We start from the raw sequence: 24,575 nt of genomic DNA, 5'->3' as shown, positions 1-24,575 counted from the left end.
ATCCGTACCCCTGGGGGTAGAGGGGCAAACGAAGAATTTTAATGAGAGTAGTTTAAGTTGTTAACACCCTTGTTGCTTATGCGGATTGGCCTTCTGTCTTGTTTTGGTTTTCCCACGAGAATTGCGAGCAATATGGGTACGCTTCAAAGAAAAGAAATGTGTGAGGGGGAGAGGTGTTACTTCCCATATACACCTTCAATTATATGTATGTTATATATAAACATTGTGATCGTCAATTGTTATTTTGGAAGATGAGAACACGTTATGGGAAAATGGAGGCATTGGTCAGATTAGTCCATTCATTATTGTAAAAGAAAAAATGCCTTTGCTGATGGATTTCTTGATCGTTTTTGTTTCTCAAGGATTTTTCTTTGGACTTGGTTGGTTATTTTTCATGCGATGGCTGTTCAAAGATTACGAAGTTCGACATCACATCGTGCAGTTCGTGTTTGCAATCACTTTCAGTTTATCATGTACAATGTTTGAACTGATCATTTTCGAAATCCTGGGCATTCTGGAACCCAGTTCACGAATATTCCATTGGAAAGTTGGTTTATATTCCATGCTTTTTACGTTGATTTTTCTTTTGCCGTATTACATCTCGTTCTTTATCGTGAAAACATTACATTTTGCTCATCATAAAAAAACTGTCATTTGGCTCGCGACACTCGTCTGGCTTGGCTTCTTGTTCTTATTCTGGAAATTGGGAAATCAATTTCCTATATGGAATCCAAAGCATGGGATGTTTTCAATAGAGCAAGGCATCAGTCGTGTTGGTGTAGTTGGAGTCACTGCTATGGCAATTCTTTCTGGGTTTGGGGCTGTCAACTGTCCTTATACTTACATGGAGTATTTCATGAGGCATGTTACAGATGGTGATATTCTTGCAATAGAAAGAAAACTGACTCAAACAATGGACATAATTGTCAGAAAAAAGAAAAGGATTGCTTTATCAAAACATCAAAGTCAACGGTTTGCAGCTAAGGATTCAAAAATGTCAAGTGAGTCATTGTGAGATTGGTCGCCATTAATACTGTTCATAATTCTGTCTTTCTAATTTTACAGCAATCTGGGGTGTTTTCAGCTCTGTAACTGGAGGGTATGGTGAAAAGACAGGAGCAATTCAAAAGGAAGTGGAAGCATTAGAAGAACTCAGTCGGCAACTGTTTTTGGAAATTGTGGACTTACAACAAACAAGAGCAAGAATGCATTTCTCAAAGACTATCCAGGGTCGATATTTCGATGCTGTGGGACATATTTTTTCTGGTTACTGTATATGGAAGATATTCATCTCTACTGTTAACATCATATTTGATCGTGTTGGTAAAGTTGACCCAGTGACACGTGGCATTGAAATTACTGTGAAATATATTGGTCTACAATATGATGTGATGTTTTGGTCCCAGCAGTTCTCATTTATTCTAATAGGAATTCTAATTGTTACATCCATACGGGACTTCTAATAACAATGACCAAGTTTTTTAACTCTATTGCCAGTTCAAAGTCTTCCAACATAATTGTGTTGTTCCTTGCGGAGATAATGGGCATGTATTTTGTGTCGTCGGTTCTTCTGATGCGTATGAACATGCCTGAAAAGTATCGTTTAATCATAACAGAAGTTTTGGGTGATCTTCAGTTCAATTTTTATCATCGATGGTTTGATTTGATATTTCTTATCAGTGCTTTGTCGAGCATTGGTTTTCTTTACTTAGCTCATCATCAAGCCCTGAGAAACATATGTACGATGACTATAACTAATTCAAGGAATGGTGTAGTGTTGATTTGTTTTTTTGCAACTCAGTGTAGCTATTAAAACTAATTATATAAGTTAAGGTAGAAATTAATAAATTATGCAATGCTGGAAACTCTTCCCAGTCGTCCCATTTTAGTGTTGCGCGTATTGTGCGTATGGTTCATTGAGTTCTATTGAGTTCATTGAGTTCAATGGTATGGTTCAAAGTTCAAATGCACTTCCAATACAATGGGTCAGCAGTGTACCGCATAAGGCGGGAAAATTATGCTAATGAGGCAACTCCATTGGGCAATTCTTCGTTTTCAGAAAGACAAAACATGTAAAGAAGCTTATCTTGTTGTGTTTTCTCGAGAAATATTTGGCTGAGCGGAGATACGGTTCAAGGGGAAGACACTTTCACTCGTGGTGGTATGTACTTTTGCGTAGAATAACAGTTACTTCTTAAATATCTTGTAGTCAAGCGCCTAGGAATAAAGAAACATTGGCTATTTTGTATTTATACTTATATCCACCCAATTCGCAAACGTATGTACTTGACATGTTTTTTTGCCCTCTCTCATACATCAATAGAACAAAATTAACTAGGCAAGGGACTGATTTTGAAAGCTGAATTTGATGGCAACAGTGCCATAGCGAGCTTGTTCACTTAGTCATGCTCTCAAGCCAAAAACCTTAGGGGAGGGGTGATTTTGCTCTAGGCCTTCAACCTATAAAAGAGCCCCTCAATTTGGGAGATGCCCCAAAACGTTAACCATTATTTTCACAGACTTTGCCTCGGGCCTCACATTTTCTCACAGTAGCTCTTGCATGCTATTCAAATATTTTGGCGTTGACCGAAAACAAAGTAGCAAAGTTTTTAAAGTTCTAAAGAATGAAAATGTTCTGAGTTATCAATAGCATGCTGTCAAAGCTAATGTCAATGAAATAAGTAAATAGTTAGTTATATATTTTATTCAATATTTTGTGATATTTTTTAATTTCATACTTTGATGGTCGGTTGCAAATTAGTTATATATTGCCAATTGCAATATATATTGCCAATTTAAAATATTTCACAAACAATTCTATGCGTAAAATTTGGCTCTTGAATAGTTTTTAAAATTTCAAACTAACATCTGTATTATAGTATTTTGAGTTAAAATCAAACTGATGCCGGTGTTGATTTGATAGCATATTAATGAAACCTGATTTGATACAGACCAATCAGAGGTCATTGCATTAATTTTTGGTGTACTATTCTTAATAACATATGCACTCTTCAATTACAGTTGTTCTTTTGGAGCTTCAGTTTACAGTGCTTATATCAGACTCAGGAAAATAACATTTTTAATCAATTTTAAGAACATTTGCAATTAATTTGATGCAAGGTTAACTTTATGTTTGTGGATGTTTGTGCCTTGAAGTAGGTGACTCTGTGCCAGGTGTGACATTAAAAAGAGAACATTTGCATTGAAGATATAGCTTCATTATATTAGTGTATAGTTTTAGCAGTATAGCTGTTCTAACAAATCTTCCTAAGAAAACTGCAATATAAATTTAAGATGCTGCATCGGTCATTAATTTGACGACATTGTTTGAGTGAATAATCAAAGAAAACATTTATAAAAGTAAAACTGTGTGAAAGCTATTTCCCACAGAAATCTGTATTATTGTACTGTGTTTATTATGATATGAGCGTTTGCTCCTTTTTACAGCACTTCCAGTTCGCAGTTACCTACTTCTAGGTACAAGAGTCTGTTAAGATAAAATTTTTGACCAATCAAATTAAGCTGGAAATGTTTTTAAAATTGATTTAAATATCGAAAGAAGTTATTTGCCTGACATGATTTGGGCACTTTAGATTAATTTATTGCTGCAAAATATCTTCATAAGCACCTCAGTTATATATTGTCTTTCTGTGATCCTTTAATGTCCCATACTTGTGTGTACGTACTTACACTGATGCTATTTGCAAGGTGTAAGAATAATTGATTGAAAGAGAAAATTTTTGGCAACTGTTATAGAAGACTCTTTGTAAATGTTTGTATTGAACACCGTGAGTCAAGTGTCTTAGAGTTTCTTACAAGGCGCTGATTCATTCGAGGCAATTATCAAATAACGTAGAATAACTATTCAAATCACGTAAACAAAATAATATATTTATATTTTTTTGATTGTTTTTGTTTAAATACATAAGTAAAGTTATATTATTTTCTTTAACAATAATCTAGTTGGTTACATTTTATTCAGCGCTTATATTAAGTTCAAACGTCTTTATACATCAATACATTAAAATCTGGTGAAGTAAATTTGACAAAGTTGACAAAGTTTTTATACAATAGAAAGTATGTCAAAAGTTTTCTTTTTTGAAGCATTGTGTTAATTCGTCATTTCCCATATTGTGTAGCTAAGTTTTCTTCAATGTTCGTATTTACAATACTTTAGTAAGTCTTCAGTAGCTTGCAGGTCGTGTAGATCCGTTAGAAAGTAAATTTTCGACATCAAATGGTCTGTGAAGTGATTTTTCACCTTCATCTTCGCTACACACGATCACCTCTTCTTTAACTTCGATTTTATCACCAGGGATGTGAATAACAGTTCTTCCTTCGCCAACAGGCGAGGTGACGCGAGAGCTACTTGCGTTCTCATTCCTGTCAAAGGACTTTGAGTTATAAACATGAGTTGCTGAGCCTGGCGATGCGACATTTCTTTCTGATCTGTTCGCTGGCCACGGAGAAATTGACGCCGCGTTTGTCAATCTTTCATTTTGGGAACTCTCGATCACCGTGTAGTTGCCAAACTGGAGTATTTCACTTGGATAATAACAATATTTTGGTGCTGGCTTTTTTTGGAACTTTCTTTGATGTGATGAACCGCGAAGGAATTCTTCATAATGTTGTGGACTTAGTGTCCAAAAATGACCCTTACCGTTGGGACTTCTTCCTAACTTGACGAAACAATCGTTCAAGCTGAGGTTATGTCTAATGCTGTTCTTCCACCCGCTGCCACGATTTTTAAAGTATGGATACTTGGTCTGAATGGTTTTATAGATTTCGCTTAAGACTAGTTTCTTCTCGGGCGAGTTTAGTATCGCTTCACCTATGAGACGTACGTACGATTGTTTTGGCTTTTCTTCGTCACGGTGACTAGATGTGGGATAGCCAGTCGTTTTGTAGCTTTCAAGGAACGTTCGTTGGTCGTACATGCTTAGTAGAGCGCGAGTGAACGCCTCTCTCTGCGCCAAATGTAGTAACGTTGGATTTATTGTCAACGGTTGTAGTCGATAGTGAATGTTACCTTCGGAATATGGCCAAGTGTAAGCGACAGTTGATTGTAGATCACGATAACACGTTATTGGGGTGCTCTCGACCGTTGGCATTGTCTCGACCACTGGTATGGAATTTTCTGTTTCAGCACTTGGCATATTTGAAGTGTATACGTGATTTGCTTTTACTTGTGTGAACCACGGCTCTCTTTTGAATACCTTCGCTTGTGTGTGTGTTGTGCTTGAAGCTGCCCTGCGTCTTATATTTATATATACACATAAATTCCAAACGCCGGATTTGAAATAATCTATATAAACAAAAATATTGTACTTGTTAGAAATGAGCATTCATTGCTTTTGAAATAGCAAGTCATAATAGACCGTCACTCTTGCTCTTGACGTGCAGGTTTTGACAGGATCTACAATTCTCGAACACTTTTATATTTCCTTCCGTAGTGTAGGTTGTTAATCATCATTAAAGTTCTTAATAAGACACTACAGCCGAGCTTAGAAACCTTCCTGTGCAGTCTTTCAAACAGCGTTCTCGCCAAGAGAGACTTTCATGAGAAAGACCATGATGCAATTGTGCGAATATATTTATTTTGTTACAGTTTCATTCACAAAAGATACCACAACATCCTACCTCGCTTTCATGTCTTAACCAGGTCCCATATACATACAAGCTCAAAGGAAATAGAGCAATTCCAACACAAAGATTCCCACTTAGACTTAATTGCGTTTTCATTTGCACGATTTCGTGATTTAGATTTAAAAATGGGTACGCAAAATATACCATGAGATCGCCATTATATGTTAAATTAGTATATGATTTTAAAATTCCCGTTGCAGTCGAAATAGGAGAATCAGAGTAGACAATCTTTTCAATGAGAAATTTTTATCCTAATATCTCCAAACGTATAAGTTTTCTTAATTGCCAACAGTGTAGCTACGACCTTCAATAACGGTTAATTCAAATATTTTGTAGAAAAAAAAACACGTTCGTAGTTGATCTTGATCATGGACGAATCTCATAGTTCACAAACGCAAAGTTTGCTTCAATTGTATACATTGTTTATATTCACTAAGCGTTCACTGCAGCATCAGCAGCATCCATCCTGCGAACGTTAACATTGATATTGATAACTTATGGGTGTTTTATCATCCACCGGACTAAAGGTCCTTTACCTTTTGTCGTTTGTCTTCATTTCTACCGCTTTTCATTGTGCACAGAGTTTGGCTTATGGGAATCTCTTTGCACATTTAAAATTTCTCATTATCTTCGATATTGTCCATCTTTCTGCTTTCCCTGAGACAGCTTGTTTTAAACATTGGCATTTAAACATTAACATCACATAGTTGCGTATGTTTATTTCTTGCGAGTTTTTAGTATATATTTGCGTTCAGAATTATCATTCCATGTTGCTGTCAAATATCACACATTTTTACGTATTGTTTGTGCAAACCACCAACTGCCTAAGAATTTCGTTCGTTCCTTTTTGTGCATTATTTTAACTATCATTGAGTCTTTTGTTGAAATACTATGCGATGTAAAATAGTATAATGCGTTATAAAAACCGTTTCAAAGAAAACAGTGTTTGATACAAACGTATATAGATGTTTGAACTTCACTTTTAAAAGACAAAACAACAGAAACTTGGAGCACATGTTAGCTAAGTTTGGAGTTAAAATTTTTGCCACGAAGAACTTTTTAGTTTACCTTGAAATGTTTAAAACTATTTATTTGATCAAGTAATGTCTTAGTAACTCATCGCGTTGCAATAACGAAGAATATTTACTTTGAACTTTTCGACGTTTTGTATATTCGATTATAGTTAACGTGCAATTTTTCATGCAATTCTTCAAATACCATGAAATACCACGAAGCCCATCAAAGTTTATATTTTATTGCTCTCCCTCTCTATTTATTTATCTTTTGTTTCATAATATAAATAGTTTTACGATATAAAAAAATGCTTGTTACAACATGCTAAGTTATAATGATGTTTCAGTAACTTTAACATGAATTGATAAAATCATATCTATCACTGTACCTATTAGGCGTTTATTCAAGCAATTGTTATTCAACTCGAAAGCGTATTATTTAGCCCTGAACACGAGTCACATACTTTTGTATACTTATACATTTAAAATCTGTTTTTGAATTATATCTATATAGTATAAGCATCAATTCACCCCAGTAGTTGAATACTTCTTGTATTTTTTCAATGCGAAATCCTGATCAACACTGCGTTTCGTATACTTTGATTGTTTGTTCTTTTCATATACTACTCATCGTTATTTCATTATTTACTCTGAGGTACCAGAGATTGGAACACCTTTATAGAATCCATAAAATATAGAAAAGTTAGCTACGTATATTTCATCAATTGTCTAGTGCTGCGTCAAACAAGTCGATCGATATTGTATTATAAAATCCAAAGTCGTATATCTATTTTATTTTGAGTTTTTGTTGTCCTTTTGTTTGGTGTTGATATAGTTTACGAACACAAAAGTGCTGTTTTGGAATTTTTGTATAATAAATCTCTAACTCCCTGTTGTTTTAATAGAATTTTATATTGAAAACCTTGGCGATGAGTTGTTGTATGTACATGAAGTTCTTCCCATGCAAAATAAAGTAGGGATATATGATGGAGGTGTTTTATAACAATATTCCTCTTTTCGGATTCATTATACAAGTTTGGGCTGACTGAATAATTTCCATGGTCGTTAAAAAAGTTCCAATACAAAAGCTTTTTCTCCTGTGCATGGGTAAACTAAAAAGGAAAAGTAAAAATATGAAAGGCAGTTCATCTTTTGTAAAAAAGCGGTCGCTCTTTGGGGGTCACGAATACAAAAATCGTGATGTGTGCTTGTTTTTGCGCCTACACTATCCTCTATGAATTTCCGCTGGCTTCTTGACTAGCAAATTTTTAATTGTACGGGCCACCAAATCAATTTTGTTCTAGAAATCTAGCTGAAGGAACGCACGCACAAAATAGATATACATTAGAGAAATATATTTCGCATATTATTGAATGAGCGCTAAGTAAATTGTCGTCATCGAATCTTTTATTGGCTATGAAATGTAATTCTATGGGGAAAAACAAGGTGGTTTTTACGTCCAGTTTCTGAATGTCCAGTTTTTCAAAGGAACTTTTTGTTGCAGATTAATGTTGATTTTTGGGCAGATTTTCCTAATTTTACCATACAATACTTTATACGCTCTATATAGAGTTGCATCTCAGATCATATACCGTATCTTCAAATCATAGTTTATTAACGTTTGTTTGACCTGAGTCATTGTTGCTCGATATAAAAGCTAACATATCAAAGCTTATATCTTTTAATATTACCGATCTTTAATGAAATAGTATTTTAGATGTGATGGCCACTGTCTTCAGAAGTACATTTTTAAAGATTGTCTTTTATTACATTATAGTTTTTAAGTTGGCGTGTGTTAGGGTTTTTGAAGAGTGATAACGGTTAGAGTACTCTGTAGCGTTGTAGCGCTTCAAAGCTTAATTGATTGAATCAAAAAGACACGCATGTAGAGCAATATAGCCCATCGTGTGAACGGAAAGGATACAGGATACATGAGATACCGAGGAATGTGGTTTCATTATAAACAACTAAAGTATATAGCGTTTGAGACACACTTTAATTATGACCAAATAAACATCAACAATGTATTCGTGTCACCTTATGTATGTATATATGTCACCTATGTAGCTGGTGTGTTTTCATTCACGAAATTTATACATACGTGTTTTTTTTGTGATGGAAATAACATAGGTGTGTGTGTTTTTCTAATCTTTGCTTGCCGTAGAGGTAGCTGTGTTATATAACTATCCTGAAAATTTACATTAGCTACATGAATAGTTGTAGTTTCAAGTGTAATACAAAGTTTGCCTCTGTCGCAAGTTTACCGTGTTTTAAAATGTCATTGTATAGGTTGATAAGATTTACTCCTGTAGACATCCATGCATGACATCAAATATTTTTTGGATGATCTGAATTGATGTGGTGCATTTCCTTTCATCAAATGCTTGTTACTTATGCTCAACACTATAATATTGTACAGTTTTGTTCACTCGTTCCCGCATAACGGGTTACGACGCTCATCTATTTTTGCCCAAGAATAAGCCTCAACAAAGGTACTATGAATAAAAAAAACACGTGATTTTATTGTAATTTTAAATTTTTTCGTAATTTCTTTTCTACTTAGTGATTTTCGTGTTTTATTTAGTATAGTTATTTTTTCTTGAAAGTTTCGCCTTTTTTGGTTTTTTTACGTTTTTATCGTGAAGAATAATTCGTTACGTAATGCAAAAGAAGGTGAAAATCAGAGCTGAATACTACAACTTGTGACTATAATAATTAATATAATGATAAAACAGTATGTAACGGTTATCTTTTTATGATCGTTATCTTTAATTATCAGAGTTTTATACGTAGCAGAAAGCTTCATATGAGCTCAGCAAACTATACGTTTTGCTGAATGAATGTAAATGCTGGAGTCACAATACAGGGGATTCTAAAAGTTCTCACATTAAGACTTTTGCAACTATTCAAAATGATAAATATCGTGAGAAGGAAGTAGAGTGAAGAGGGATTTGCACTTGGAAAATGTAAAAATAGAAGAAACTGTACGATGCTAATTACATAGCAGTTATAGGAACACCTAACTAACTAAAGGGTGTTGAATTTCTTCATCTGGTTTTGGTTTGTCTTCAGAGTGAAACAGTTGTAAATGTCATTGTTTAGCAAAGATGAGTTTTACTTAAACGACAATTGAAAATCATGCAGAGAAAAGGGCTCTTTCATACATACCACAACCAAAACTTGGCATAGTTTTATGTTTCCCAAAATTCCCTTGCAACACTCAAAACCTATTTTACTTATACATTAGTACTTTCACGGTCATTTTTTCTTTGCTTGGTTCTCATAAATTACTTGAGGTTTTGCTGTCGTGTGAAGATAATACAGGGCTTTATTCAGTAACATTACTTAGATATTTCTACATTCTGCGAAGAACCGTATTCCTCAACCAGACGATAAATGTAAATTAAAATTCATGAATTCTATTCATACATTTTTAGCAAATATAATTAAAATTGTACAAAATTAAAAATGCTATTTAATTTTAAAATTCCAAACTAGAAAGTGGAACTTAAAAACCTAGAAATATTTATAAATAGAAAAATTTTCTTCCCCTCAATTAAAGTTTTCCCAAAGAAATGTTTTAATTTGGATTCATTGAAAAGACACGAGTGTTTTTATAAAACCTAAAAGTTCACACAGCGACCATGGAACGATCGATCACAAAGTGTTGTCTTTGCTTCAATCAACCGTTGACTTTGCTGCTTTATATTTCCCTTTACATCAGATAAAATTATACATCAGTTAAAATTATACATCAAAGCAATACTGCAAACCTTAAGCTATAGACATCTTTCTTATTGTAATGATACACTTTTTGGCTATTCATGCTGCACTATACATCACAAAGAATTGTCTTCATTCCTACAGGAAACTTCTAGTTTCATACAACTTTCTCAAGCATGAATATAACTTGTCTAAAGCATTGAAGGAAGTCACTCTTATCATATTTCTTTTACTTATAAATATCATATACAAATTTCCTTCATTGAAAATATTTTAATGTATCCGGAATGCAGAGATTAATCACTTCACGTCTTTTGTTGAATTTGTATAATTAAGATTGGGAAAATATTTAAACCTAATGTAAATTCTAATCTTTACATGTTTGACTTCTGCTTATACGGCTAAGGATACTGACTACATAACTCATCGGTTAAAGAGTAACTTATAAAGGTTCTCTGCTGTGTATAGATGTGCTAGAATCAAATTTCCCTGTTGTATAGATCGATATATTTTTATGAAGTTTACAACTAATCAACTTTTCTTCTTTAGTGCACTGTGCAGGTGTAAAAAGAATTGTAAATGGCGTATGTGGCTACAAGGAAGTCGATGTTCTTTCAATACGTAAGTGCTTTAAAGTTAATGATGTACATATTGCTTGATATTGTCAATGGAACATATAATCGCCAGTCTTTGTGAATGCCTTGCTTACCTTGCATGCAACACGAATGCACCTGGTTTTCATGGCTCAGTCCATTGTCGCGTCAGTAAAATGAAGTAATTACTCATGAAGCTAGTTAAGTGGCATTAAATCATGTTAATTGAGGTGTCAAATCGTTTTGTATGCAAACCAGCTGTTTTGCGCAATGTTGTCTCCAATGAAAGCAGAGTAATGACACGTTAAAGTAATTAGAATATCGATAATCGATGACAAATTCAATTAAGACTTTATCTCGTTGTTTCTTGGATGTTTGTAGCTAAGCGTATATACGGCCTATAGAGTGAGCCTGCCCACACACAGATGGTTAAAAACTAGGATACGACATGAGTCATGAATTTATAGATTAATTTTGATAAAATCGCAAAACTCTATTCACTATACACGTATGTTGTTATGGTTATCTTACAGTGTGTGCTTGTTGATCTCTACGTTAGTTCGTTTTACATGGATACTTCTTTAAGCAGAGACAAATTTGGTAGTTTTATTCAATTTACTTTCATGTTCGATGATTAACATTTTTTCGCGTTGTTAGGAGCTTGTCTCAAACAAATATTCAAAGAAAAGCTTCTTGTACGAATTGTTTGTAAACCATGTTGACGTGCTATTAGAAATTAGGTTGAAAGTTAATCCACAAATGTGAAAGAAAATATCCTTATATGACCTTAGTTCGATGTCATTATATTTTGTTGTTGACAAACGAAAAGAGAAAATGTATTTGAAGGACTTAAATTGAATTGTTTGTTTTAAATCGTTTTTTATTGATGATTGGTTGATTTCACCTGAATGTGAACCTAAACACTCCGCGTTTTTCACATATACACCTGCCAGCCAGGGCAAAGTTGGAGATTTTTAATAATGCACTTTTTTATTTAACTTTACCTGTAACGTGGTATATAAATTGACAGGGTCACAGCAACTGTTAATTATCAATATACTGCGCAATCTAGCCGTATTCATAGTTGTCCTCTTCATTCTACGAGTTTACTACTTACGATAAAATAAATCTGATGGTTGAATAAATGGCCATTATACCACATAGCTTGCGGATTATTGAAATTAGCGAGCAGTACAAATATGGTGAAATCGTTAACAGTTCTCACATTTAAATTCATTAGAGAGAGTAAGAACAAAAACATTACGTCAAACTTTTTGTCGCATTTTTTTATTAGACATAAAAAAATAGAGTGCTGAAAGTCTAAATTCGTTGATTTGTGCGTTGTCTTCGCAAAGTGTGGGGTTATTTGACATCTTTGACCCTCAACTAGTTGATTAACCAGTTCAGTTTTATAAAGTTCAAACGACTACAAATCCAATTTTTCATTTGTTTGTGTGCTGTGTCAAGTTCTGAAGACCAATATCATGTATGAAAGAGGTTGTGTAAAGTGCCATTAGGAATAAACAATGCTTTTCCGTTTACAAAACTAATAGAACAACGTCTATATAGGTGTGATTGATTTATCCTTGCTTGTACTTGCCTATAAAAACTATAACATGACTGACTGCATTTAAACCGAAATTTTTTTAGTTACAAACATTTATATATTGTTTTTTTCCCCAAACTTTTATGCATTCTTGACATCATGTGATCCGCCATACAACACAGAATCTTCGTGTTTTCGATTTCGCCTTATTTTGAATTGGGTGTCTTGGCTTCCTTTCAACAACCCACGGTTTTCACATTGGACAAAACAAAGACAAATATCATGCTAGCTTTTTCTTAGTACATGTTAAAAGAGCTCATATAAAATATTAATGCCAATTATAAATTTCCGTTGGAAACAGCCCAACAAACAAACCCATAATGTTTATCTGTTCCTTTCATCAACAAGTAATGTAATGAACGTACGCTAAATTGTTTATATATATATATATGTTGTATCTTCTCACTGATGTCTCTCTGACTGACTTGACCTCTTGTCGACGAGGAAGCGAACATTTGATTGTCTTTAACAATAAACTGCATTGAAGTGGTTCCTTTGAAACCTCTAAATGGCCAGAGTTGTAAAAGCGAGGCGGGGTTGCATTAATTAAGGATGTTTAAATTGATTTTTGTTTGGTAAAAGAGAATACAAATTGCTTAGAGAAATTCTCCAGCTATTTGGCATATGGAGGAGAGGAGCTTAAGCCAAAATGATACAGCTGATGGGAATATATAGACTGGCGATAATGGAGTGGATGATATTAGGCAATCTAAACAAGATTGATTCTGTTTGAACGTAAAGCTTTTTAAAGTCAACACACATATATGGTACGCATGGCTAGCAGCCAATCAGAAGGCGTTGTTACAACGCAGAGGCAATACTAATTCTGTTGTGTCTACTTTATTTGCAATCACATAAAAGTTTGCTTTCAACTGCTCGCACACAAATATCAACATCAATTCTGAAAGGCGAGGAACACAAGCAGAATTAATCTCTCATTGGATGAACGTGCTCCTATACACTAGTCGTATTTGAAACAGAGAGGTGATCATTTGTTCAACTATTTGTCAACTAAAAGGTACTTTGTTGAAGATTTTTACAAGAAAATAACGTTGTCTAGTTTTCATTTCGAGTGATCCAAGTTCACTATTGAGAACAGTTAGAAGCTGTTTGTAAAGATAGGAGGAAGTCAGTGAACAAAGCGTATAATCCTAATCATCGTCATTCAGAGGACGTGTATATTAATATATCATGGCGATGTCTTGTCTTCGAGATTCTCATACTGCTTATATAAATCTTGACACTGACATGTCGAATTTCACACATTATCGTGGCGCAGCACATGAGAGTACTTTTCCCCCTGAAAATTATCTAACTGGCTATCAACATACTGCATTCACACGTATCCCTTGGGATTGCGGAATGTACGGAGTTGATCCCTACTATCAAACATTGTTCCCGTACGGCAGCTTTCATGGGTCTAGTGCCTTCTTCCCACGAGCGTTCAAGTCGTTCTACATGGATGAGGAGAAACCAAACCAGTCCTACATCGGTCTCATAGGCCAAGCCATTATGAGCAGCCCTGAAAAAAAGATGGTGCTCAGCAATATATACAAGTGGGTACTGCTACATTATCCTTATTTCCGTAACAAGGGACCTGGGTGGAAAAATAGCGTGCGTCACAATCTATCCTTAAATGATTGCTTCGTTAAAGCTGGACGAAGTCCTAACGGTAAAGGGAATTACTGGGCCATCAACCCCGAAAATTATGACGATTTCAGAAAGGGAGACTTCAGAAGACGTAAATCCCAAAGACGTAGTAGGAAATGTATGGAACTGAGTACAAGAGAAAATGGTGACAGCATGAAGCAGGTTTCATTGTCTACACCTGAACAACACACAATAAATAATGTCGAGAATGAAGATTGCGTTAAAAAACAAAACCTCTACGAACTAGAGGCTCCAAAAGAAGATACAAAAATTCGTCGAATCTTTGATGTGGAAAACCTGTTGCGGATGGAGTCGTCTTCTTCAAATTGATGGAATTACGAAAGAAGATTGTTAAGTCCATATGTTGTAAATATGGTAGGTAGTACGTGTATATATTCTGTCTTGATCAAACCAAATGAAACTCTGTTGTCATATTGTGTTTGTGGACAAAGACTGCTGAACGTTGGCTTTTTGTGAGTGAGAACATATCATGTGATTTAATCAATAGAATAAATGACATATAAATATTTAACAAATAATATATATATCTGGAATATATTTGTGGATAATGAATGGTAAAAGTAAACTTTAATTCTTTATTTGTGTTAATTGTAGCTTAATTAAACCCCTATTTATTCTACACTTCATATAGAATACTCATATTCTACACCTTATATATCATACTCATGAACTCAATATAGTTCTCTTCGTTATTTAATGACAAATAATGTCATATTGCGCAAACACGAGAGCCAATAAATTTTGGATGAGATTTTTTGTTTTGTTTTTTTATGATGTTAGTAGAACTGTTTATTTATATATGTTCTATTTGGCGGTCCTTTGGTCGTTGCTCGAATTAGTATTTATTGTCGATAAACGTAGCTGTCATGCATGCTTATTCAGTTCGTGGACATAAATTAAAAACATTCCTATTGTGAATTTGTCAGTCATCTATATAGGCCTGAAACCAAGCGAGATTGGTGTAGCGGTGAGTATTCGTTATTAGGAATAGTCGAGCTTGCTTCTGCTATTTCGTGAATGCAAAACTGGCATATTGCAGTATTCAATATTATCCATGTCAATAATATAAAAGACATGAGAGACTATGAATGTTTTATGATATACAACGTTTCGTTATTATAAATGTTTTTACTGTTATGTTATTACCTTTTCTTTTAAAATACTAAAAGGTTCATCTAAAAATGTTCTTCGAATGAGGCCAATGAGCTTCATTATAGAAAAATAGCTAAGCTAATATAAGAAACACATATGCGGCAAATCAAAGTTGATATATCATATTGAAGTTTTTAAACAAATGGTTTTATTAAGCAATAGGTAGAAGACCAAAAAAATGAATCAATTTTATCACTTTTCATTTCACTGGAGATGCTGTTAGTATATGATCATCACAATTAATGTACAAACAAACAATGCATATATAGTCGGTACCAAAAGCAGTTAATATTATATTGTATATAGCTATTTACTGACGGTACCATGCAACAAGTCGTCTGGACGGTTCCCTTACATGTGTGGTTTTTTACGGAAGCTCCTAATCAACTCCATCCTTTAGAGTTTTGTCATTTTTTGCTGCTTATTATTTGGTTATATGGCTGCATGTGTTTAACACACACAGTTGCAATTTATGATGTTACATACGCGTCATAGATTTATTGTAAGCAAAAACATGCATCAGGTCAACGATGAAATTCCTACGATCTTGAGGTGACGATCTCGTTGTTTGAATTTTTTATATATGCTTTCATAATATTTCGTATATATTTATGCTGGCATGTGATTTTCCTTTATGATTGGGGAACAAAGAGAAACCTACTTTGATATTGAGATTTCACTCTGTTAAGTTGGCGTTGAAAACTTTTAATTTAAGGAATATAATGATATCTTAATATTTTTGGCAAGTGCCATGTGAATTTGGTGCATGTCCATATATGAGCTTTTATACAGATAGTGTCACACTTTTTATACATGAATAAGACAAGTATATCTTGAATAGCGCTCAGTATATCATAATTTCAGTGTAACATTGGAAATACTGTCATAAAAACTCAATAGTTTATTTTGTTTGTTTTTTTTGAAAATTTTTATGGCTTGCATAAGTTTTTGCAAAAACTTTTACACAGTTCGATCTGAGTGAAAATTTTCTGTAAGTGTAGAGTGTGGGAATTGCGTGGTTGTCTTTTAATACTTTAGAGTTTGTCTTTATAAGCAAATGCTTTATAACACAGGAATGTTTGTGTATGTATACATAATATTGGCTTTCTGTTGATGTATTTATTTGTCTTTGTGTACCCCTGTAAAAGTGTAGAATACGTTAAGATGATTAAACAGATTAGTTTACAAAGAACATCTTTTGTACATCTGGTTATTACATTCCTTTTTATTCATACTTCATTGTAATTGTGCCATTGATTATTTTATCTAAAGGACATATAGGAAAACAGGGGACACACCTTTTGGTTGACTGCACATTGTTTAGTATATTGCTAATAGGGAGGGTTTAACGTTCCCATATTTGTGCTGATTTTCACTTGCTTTTCTGATAAGACATTAATTTCAAGATATGTCTTTCTTTTAGGCGTAGTTCACCACATGTCATAAATTAACTTTTTAAGTGTATGTCATTGAAACGCATGTTCAATGATATCGATTGTTCTATTATTAATTTCATATTTATTCATAACCTAGGACATTCACACTGAAGTCCATTTCATTTCTGTGTTATGTCAGTTTAAATACTGATGACCAAATACAAATGTAATGACTGATGACATACATGTTATATTAAAGTACATATGAACTGTTCCTGTAGCTATAAATATAGTACAAATAATTTGTATTACATCGTGCCCTCCCGTCTATCACAATAGTGCAATGGTGACTTCTGCTCTTGGGAACAGTACCTACGGTTACACATTCTTGGAATTATATTGTAGAGTCACCATAAAGTAAAATATATTTGTAAACAGCACATCTTTTTTTCACTGTGAATGAAAAGAGTGCTCAATACAAAAGTAGAGCAAATGTTTGAATTGTAAAAATCGTTAAATTAGATTTCATACCACATCACGACGTTATTAGCTATTTAATGCGATGACGTGTGTAATATAAAATCAAATTCAACTGTTTTCAGTTACCTGTTACTGATTACACGAAACTTTAAGTTGTAACGTTAGAAAGAATTGCAACATTTTGTATGAATAAATAAATATTTGTAGCTCTACTTTAGTATTGACCACTCTTTTTATCTATAATAAATATTTATAAAAGAAAGATACATAAAATATATATTAATGGGAGAATGTTCCTGGATAATATGATAAAATTTACATATGTTGAAGATACGATAAAATTTACAATGAATGGTAAAATAGTAGCTATTATTTTTTACTTCTTCGATTGTGGTGCATCTCTGTGTCATCTTGTATGAATATTATTGTTGTTGTCCTTTCTAAATAAACATAACATAATGAAACATGCCATTGTTGAAACAATGCGCAATTTTTATTGGATTGAATCATAACAATTAAAACACTGTCGACTCTTGTAGGTTGCTTTGGTATTTTGGATTTTCCTCGCAATCTGACCTTGCTTACTAGGGTCTTACTACCCACTTGAAATATGTCATTATTATAATTTATGTGGCGTTAAATGTTCGTTCGCTGGTTTTACTTTTCAACTTTTCTCTGATATTTTATAATATTTAATTACGTTTCGTAGCTAAGTCGTTTTCACTGTTTAACGAAGAAAAATCTTGTAGCCTATTTAGGAGGTGTATAAAGCTAATTTGAGCGTTGCATGTCAACATTACTCAAAATTCATAGCTATGTTTGCAAATATTTTCTTTGATATTTAACCTTCTGTTGGTCTTCTTGAGAACGCACTCGGAAGCTCTCCAGCGATTCATGAGCTATTTTTTAAAAAGGATGGAGTAGGGCTTCATGCATGCTTTGTTTCGCATACCAACGTTATCATGGCAATATTAGAAAAGAATTTGCTGCAAAATGAACTTTCTGGTAGCTTTATTTATTTATCAGCGAATCATCATACAAAGCATTCATATTCAAAAAGGATAGAGTAGGGCTTCATGCATGCTTTGTTTCACATATCTACGTTTATCATGACAGTATCAGAAAAGAATTTGCTGCTGGTAGCTTTATATTTTTATCAGCCAATCATCATAAAGAGCATTCATATTACTTGTAGTGTGTAGGACAAATATACATGAAAGGCAATTAAACAGTCATTTTCTTTCAAAACATATAATTATCTCATTCGCTTTCTGTAAACACTTAAAACACACATAATTTTGTCAACTACCACTTGATATCCGATGTTTTATGACTTATCAATACATCATTCACCACGCAATATTTCATATTTTTGTTGCTTAACTTTGAGAATTTATTACAATATTTGCTTTATTGTGCCCATTGTTACTACAACACACGGAAAGAGGTGCCTGTAAACAAATCACGATACAAAAGGAACTGGTTTATTGATATTTTTTAAACAAGAGGTTGTGTAGCAATCACGGGAATTTTGAAAGCGTTTTCAGTCTTTTAGACATGCAACGTCATCAATTTTGTGTTGAAAATTCAATGACGCGTGATCTCCTGCGTTTGCCTGATAGCATATATTTAAAGAATGCGAGTCATTCGTACTCAACATTTATTTAAAAAAAAAAATGTATATTCATATTTGAATTTTAACTTCAATAATGTTATGAAGGCTTCATTTTTCTTCATTTAAATGTTCAAATTGTTCGTTATACGTGGATAAATGTGTATAAATAATTCTAATAATAATTGACATGTTGAATTTGTTCTTATTGGTTGGTTATGTAGTAGTTGGTTTGCGTGGACACATGCATTTGTCCTTTTCCCTCCCTCATCACATACGTTTGTACTCAAAAACACTGAATCTTTCATATATAATTTCCTATTATTTGAGAAAGAGCTTTTAAAAAGTCAAAAGGTTTACATGTTTTTGGTTTGGTCGTTTCCTGCATGTAGATAATCCTTTTGATATTGTCATAGTACGTCAATTAATCACAAAAGAATTTGTCCATAATTGCTTTTTATTTTTCGCACGCGTAACTTCATAACACGTGATTTTTACTTTGGTAAGGATTCCTTTTAAACTCTCAAACATGTTTTTATACATTTTTTTGTGTATTATGTTACATAAGTGAAAATGAATGTGCATTCAGGTAGAATATTGGTACACCATAGTAAATCATATGTTTTCATCTAAGTATACCATAGTACATCGTGTTTTCATTTAGTGAGTTAAAAACAAAGTCAAATTAAGCGTTTAAATTAATCATGGCTAGAAAACTCGGGAATGAAGTTATTTCTCTATCTTGTTTGGCAAGAGAGGCAGCCGACGTGAAAATAACAACAAACATTACGTATGAAAGTATACTTGCGTAACGTTAAAATGAATCTCTCAAAAGGTTTCATTAATAATTTAAACTAATTTTTGTATTCGTTTATTGAAAGTTCGTCTAAAATTACATTTTGCATGAGCATGCATATGCGTATTTCAAGTAAAGGCATCTGCGTACAAAATAAAGAGAAGTATTGAAAGAGCACTTAGAGTGATTGTGCTCGATCGCGTTATCAATAAAGTTTGTTTTGACCAAATCAGAGGCAATATTACTAGGATACCATTAAGTTGAATCAGGAAAATAATGTTGTAGTTTACTTGCTTCAAGCAACTACCATGATTAATGTCTTTCAGCGTTGAAATTAAGCACATCCTTTGTAAGATATTCAATTTTTAATTATCTTCTGCTGCTCACGCGCATCGTCGTTAAATGTTACATTCGATGGCTTTGCAACATTTACGATGCTCGATTTGCATGTATATTTATTAATTGAAAATATTTTAGTACTGTGCTATTGCAATACACCTTAATGAAATGCCACTTGAATTGTAGGAGTAGGGATCCGTATATAAAAATCTAGGTTATCTTATACACAACCATTTTGCCATATGTCAATCTTAATGATTGTTTTCGAAATATCGCAATTATGTTGATCAGTCGTGATGTATAAATGAAGCAAGTCAACCAGTCATTGTCCATGACACGTTTACCATTATAGTCATTGAATAGAAACTGGGCACAATCTAAGTAAAACGCGAATCTCAGTCCGTATTTGCACAATGTATTGCTAGCATTAAGTCTGTTGATATAGGCAATGAAATCTTGCGGTCTAGACTAGTTCTATTGTATAAGTAGGCTCATTTTGTAAGAACAATGTACATATATATACTTATATGTTCTGATGATCAATCTTGCGCAAACTGTATAAAATTGTGTGACCGTAAGGAAACTAGATATTGAAACGATAGTCATCCCAATGCTAACAAAAGGTCTGTTATTACGTCGCTTGTCCTTCGACCACATTGTACATTTTAATGAAGGTTTGATTTGATTCGTTATTGAAACTTGACTTAATCACTTTCGCTCTTGTAGTTTCATTAAAACTAAATAAATAAACGTTTTAATCTGACGAGATGAATGAATCATTTATATGAATTATATTCAGCCATAGAGTCATTAGATATGTATAGGGTGGGGCACATATGTCCCAATGATTTTTTTCCTCGGAGCGGGAGGGGGTTGCTCTCCTTTTCATCTTGTCTTCAATCAACACATCAGTAAATCGTATGATGTCATTTATCGTTCATATTTCTGTCGTAATTGGCTTGCTTGCATGTTTTTATTTCTTAGTTGCCGACAATTCATATATCGTTGATAATAATCCTCGACATACAATAAGATTAAACTTAATTTTTTATATAATCCCAGTAACATCCTACACGAAAGAACTTGTACGGCATTTGGCTTTTTTCTACAACCACGTGATGTTTATTTTTTGGGCGAGTTCATTTTTTACGTTGAGAAAGATGGTTTTGAAGGAATTTTATAGTTAGTTCATTAACAAAAGCGTCATTTCGACAAACTTATACGCGCTGGGTGGCCACAAGTCATAGTGAAAACTAGGCGGGAAATTATAATTGAGTTGATAGAGTTATGAAAGATGAAAGAACAATGTTAAGTGTCTTCAAACAAAGAGTTTTGACAATATGCAATTAGCGAAGGTGTTAACATTATCTACTGACTGTGTATATAGCTTAGCAAAATAACTATGTTTGCTATTCAATAGACAACTGTTTTCTTCTACTTTCAACTTCTTTCACGTCTCATCTTTGGATCGCACAGTCAAGAAGTTTTTGATGAGGCTACGAGGGGTTTACCTATAATTGGCTGAACGATTTCCTGCTAGCAACGTTTCAATTGGTTCCTGGTACGCCCCGTATGAAGTATACTAATTATGATCGGCTATATAAATGACAATGTTTAGGCTTAGAGGGACACACACGTACTAACACAACGCTTGCTGAGAACTTGGCAAAGGAAATATTGAAAAATAACTGCCAAAATAGTGCATGAGATGACTGTGTGTCCACTTCTTGACGAGAAAATGGAGACGAAAAACGAGTTTCATAACACCAGCGTCATCAAGAAGATGAGTGATTTCACGAAATCTCGAACAATACTAGATGGCATCGTCGATTCAACTGACGAAGAAAAAATCACAGAACTTCTTTAATATTAAAAGAATCGCGAGAACCAGAGGACACAAGTGAAAGCAGTGAAACGATCAAACATCCTGATGAAGATGTCGATACTAAACCATCACACTCCTATATAGCTCTTATAGCCATGGCTATATTAAGTAAGCCCAGTAGAAAGGTATTATTGGGCGATATTTACAGCTATATTTCAGAGAACTTTCCCTACTATCGTAGCAAAGATAAAAGTTGGAGGAACAGCATTCGACATAATCTTTCTCTCAATGAATGTTTCATAAAAGCAGGTCGAAGTGAGAATGGTAAAGGGAATTACTGGGCAATACATCCAGCTAATGTTGAAGATTTTGCCAACGGTGATTTCCGACGAAGACGAGCAAGACGTCGCGTGAGGAAAAGTCATTCAGCCTTATGTACGAGATACGCTCCGTTTCCCTTTCAAAATCATCCTTTCTACAGAACAATCGATCCGTATTTACAGTCGTACTATCTTACTCCGTTTAATTTACCACACTGTGTACGCAAAAGTAACTTTCCTGTTGAGAACTTGATTAGAGCATCAATGGACTATATACCATCAAACATAATCGAATGTAGTCCTCGTTCCGATAATATCTGTCAATCTGCTCTCCTTCGAGCAGGCTGTCAGACTTCAAGGATACCTTATGTATCAACGGCCGTTTCAACGCAACCTGCTGTAATCACAACGAATTCAATCACGAGAAGCAACGACATTCCAACTGAAAGTTGGCAAGACACTTGGAGGAAGCTAAAAGCTCAATTTAATCAAAATCAGAAATAGAACAACGCGAAGTTGTATTCATTGAACAAGGAAATATTTATGAATAGTGAACATAGGTTTTTATATTTTGCCTTTGGGGTGAATATTGTTCAATAATCAATATAGATATATGTATATTATATATTGCTGTTTTGTTAAAACGTACTGATTGGTCTTTATCTCGATCGACATATCGTTACAAATATTTATCCTCGCCAATATTGACACTTATACAAGTTTATTAAAATGAAAACATAAATTAAAGTTTATATGTACATTTTATTTGTTGAAATATACAATGTAATTCAATAGTATACAATAACAAAAAAGCGTGTATGGTGTTGTCGATAGAGCTTTGTTGTTTTAAACGTTTTAGCTTTATTATTTTAAATTGAGAGAGCACAAACTCAAAATAACAAAATTATTTACCAGTCTATAAAATTTCCAATTAGCACATTTACAAGGTCATTCATATGTCATTTTCTTTAAACATAAGAGGCTGTTTGTTCCCTTATAAATTATTGACGTTTTTATGCGCTTATATGACTCGAATTTTTGTCACTCAACTACCAGAAACTTTATGTATATCCGTATTCCCCTAATAATTAAAAAGATGTTGTTTGGTAGATACAACCAAAAAATTTCCATACGTGCAATACGGTTTGTGTAGTAGCAGCAGTTAAATATCTTTTAAAACTCTTTGCGTCTATTCAGTTAAATATCTTTTAAAACTCTTTGCGTCTATTCAGTTAAATATCTTTCAAAACTCTTTGCGTCTATTCAAGTACTTTCAATGTTAACTAGCGACGACAATATTACTGACAAACATCCCCGGTTCGCTCATATGCATATGCTAAGATGCGCTAAGAAGTGCAACTCGATTGTGATCACTATAATACAAATATTAAGGTAAAGAAGATTTTTGAATTGCCGACACATATTTATTGAGCTTACTGCCATATAAGTGTGATATTTTAATGGAATTAAAACAGTAGAAAGCAGAACGACACGCGAGTCGTGCTTGTTTACATTTATATATCTAGCTAGCTACATGATTTATGAAAAAGAAATTAAAATTTTTAGCTTATGGAAAAAGTTTTAAGGACAGTGTAATTAGGGAGTAGATTAAGTGTTTGTTCAGAACATAAAAAAGTGTAAATGTTATTTATCTTTGATGCGCTTTGTTTGAATATCAATTTTTCGACCTAATTTAACTGTATCAGTAGAGAGTGGTCATAAATATTATATATGATTTTGAATTACAACTTATATTTATTCATATAACCGTGCTAACCTCGTCGCCGCGTGCTGTGATTTAAATTTGAATTGTATTTTCCGTTGTTGTAATGAAGTTGGAAACCGCTAACTAGCTTGGTTTGGACGAAATTTCATTTATTTGTATAATGCGACTTTTTGATAATAGAGAAACTCGTGTTTACGAGAAACTATTTTACATAAGTTATCGCTGTCTAAAATGAAAATAATGCATATCTAAACTTAATTTTATAAAAAGCTTTTTACTCAATGACTAAACGCCTGTCGTAATATATATTGGACGCACTGACAAAGTTTTTACTTGATTTGTGTCTTTGTCATGTGAATGGAGCTATTTACACATCATTATCAGTTGTTCCTAAGCAGTTATTGCGACTGTAAACTATATATTTCAACTTTATACTCATATCTTGACTGCGTTATAGTTATTATTACATCCCTTTCAACGCTTATTCCGCACGGAAACACACTAGATGTATGTCTGATGGATCATGCAATGTGACAGGTGCATGCATTGACGGGACGATGATAACTTATATACGTCTATATATTTATCGAAACATTGAAAAAATTGATGCCATTCAGTTGTTCATCTGCGGAGTTTTTTACTGAAAACCGTTTTAGCTACAAACATACGTTATGTTTGTGTTTGATGTAAATTGTCA

The 24,575-nt window shown here is 33.5% G+C and overlaps 4 protein-coding genes and 1 long non-coding RNA gene across 5 annotated transcripts; 4 read left to right on the top strand and 1 right to left on the bottom strand.

Moving 5' to 3' along the window:
- The first annotated feature begins 275 nt into the window (after positions 1-275).
- LOC124452642 (Golgi pH regulator-like) lies at positions 276-1,865 on the top strand. The gene is given in 4 exon segments (XM_047003227.1): positions 276-1,001; positions 1,066-1,449; positions 1,452-1,721; positions 1,724-1,865. Coding segments are annotated over 4 exon segments (1,371 nt in total). The 5' UTR covers positions 276-319; the 3' UTR covers positions 1,759-1,865.
- A 52-nt stretch (positions 1,866-1,917) lies between these two features.
- Positions 1,918-11,848, top strand: LOC124452668. Its single transcript, XR_006950836.1, has 3 exons — positions 1,918-2,161; positions 10,932-11,003; positions 11,509-11,848. It is a non-coding gene; the product is annotated as an uncharacterized LOC124452668 (long non-coding RNA).
- On the bottom strand, positions 3,959-5,257 carry LOC124452652 (forkhead box protein D5-like). The gene has a single exon (XM_047003237.1). It carries the CDS (start codon positions 5,154-5,156, stop codon positions 4,185-4,187), a length of 972 nt encoding a protein of 323 aa, XP_046859193.1. The 5' UTR covers positions 5,157-5,257; the 3' UTR covers positions 3,959-4,184.
- A 1,316-nt stretch (positions 11,849-13,164) lies between the features above and the next one.
- LOC124452659 (fork head domain-containing protein FD2-like) lies at positions 13,165-15,003 on the top strand. Its single transcript, XM_047003251.1, has one exon. The coding sequence runs from the start codon at positions 13,773-13,775 to the stop codon at positions 14,559-14,561; it is 789 nt and encodes a 262-aa protein (XP_046859207.1). The 5' UTR covers positions 13,165-13,772; the 3' UTR covers positions 14,562-15,003.
- A 6,843-nt stretch (positions 15,004-21,846) lies between these two features.
- On the top strand, positions 21,847-23,069 carry LOC124433395 (forkhead box protein D3-B-like; the record flags this gene model as incomplete). The annotated part of the gene is made up of 1 exon (XM_046983154.1): positions 21,847-23,069. A coding segment is annotated over one exon (810 nt), but the record flags the coding sequence as incomplete, so codon positions are not given.
- Positions 23,070-24,575: the final 1,506 nt, after the last annotated feature.

This window comes from Xenia sp. Carnegie-2017, unplaced genomic scaffold, assembly GCF_021976095.1.
Source record: "Xenia sp. Carnegie-2017 unplaced genomic scaffold, XeniaSp_v1 HiC_scaffold_13, whole genome shotgun sequence".
NCBI classification, from domain to species: domain Eukaryota; kingdom Metazoa; phylum Cnidaria; class Anthozoa; order Malacalcyonacea; family Xeniidae; genus Xenia; species Xenia sp. Carnegie-2017.
Note: the sequence above shows the minus strand (reverse complement) of the source record. Positions and strands in the feature narration are given on the sequence as shown.

Bases quoted from the DNA above. Each gene is read 5' to 3' on its own strand.
- LOC124452652 (XM_047003237.1), bottom strand. From the start codon at position 5,156: ATGCCAAGTGCTGAAACAGAAAATTCCATACCAGTGGTCGAGACAATG.
- LOC124452659 (XM_047003251.1), top strand. From the start codon at position 13,773: ATGGCGATGTCTTGTCTTCGAGATTCTCATACTGCTTATATAAATCTT.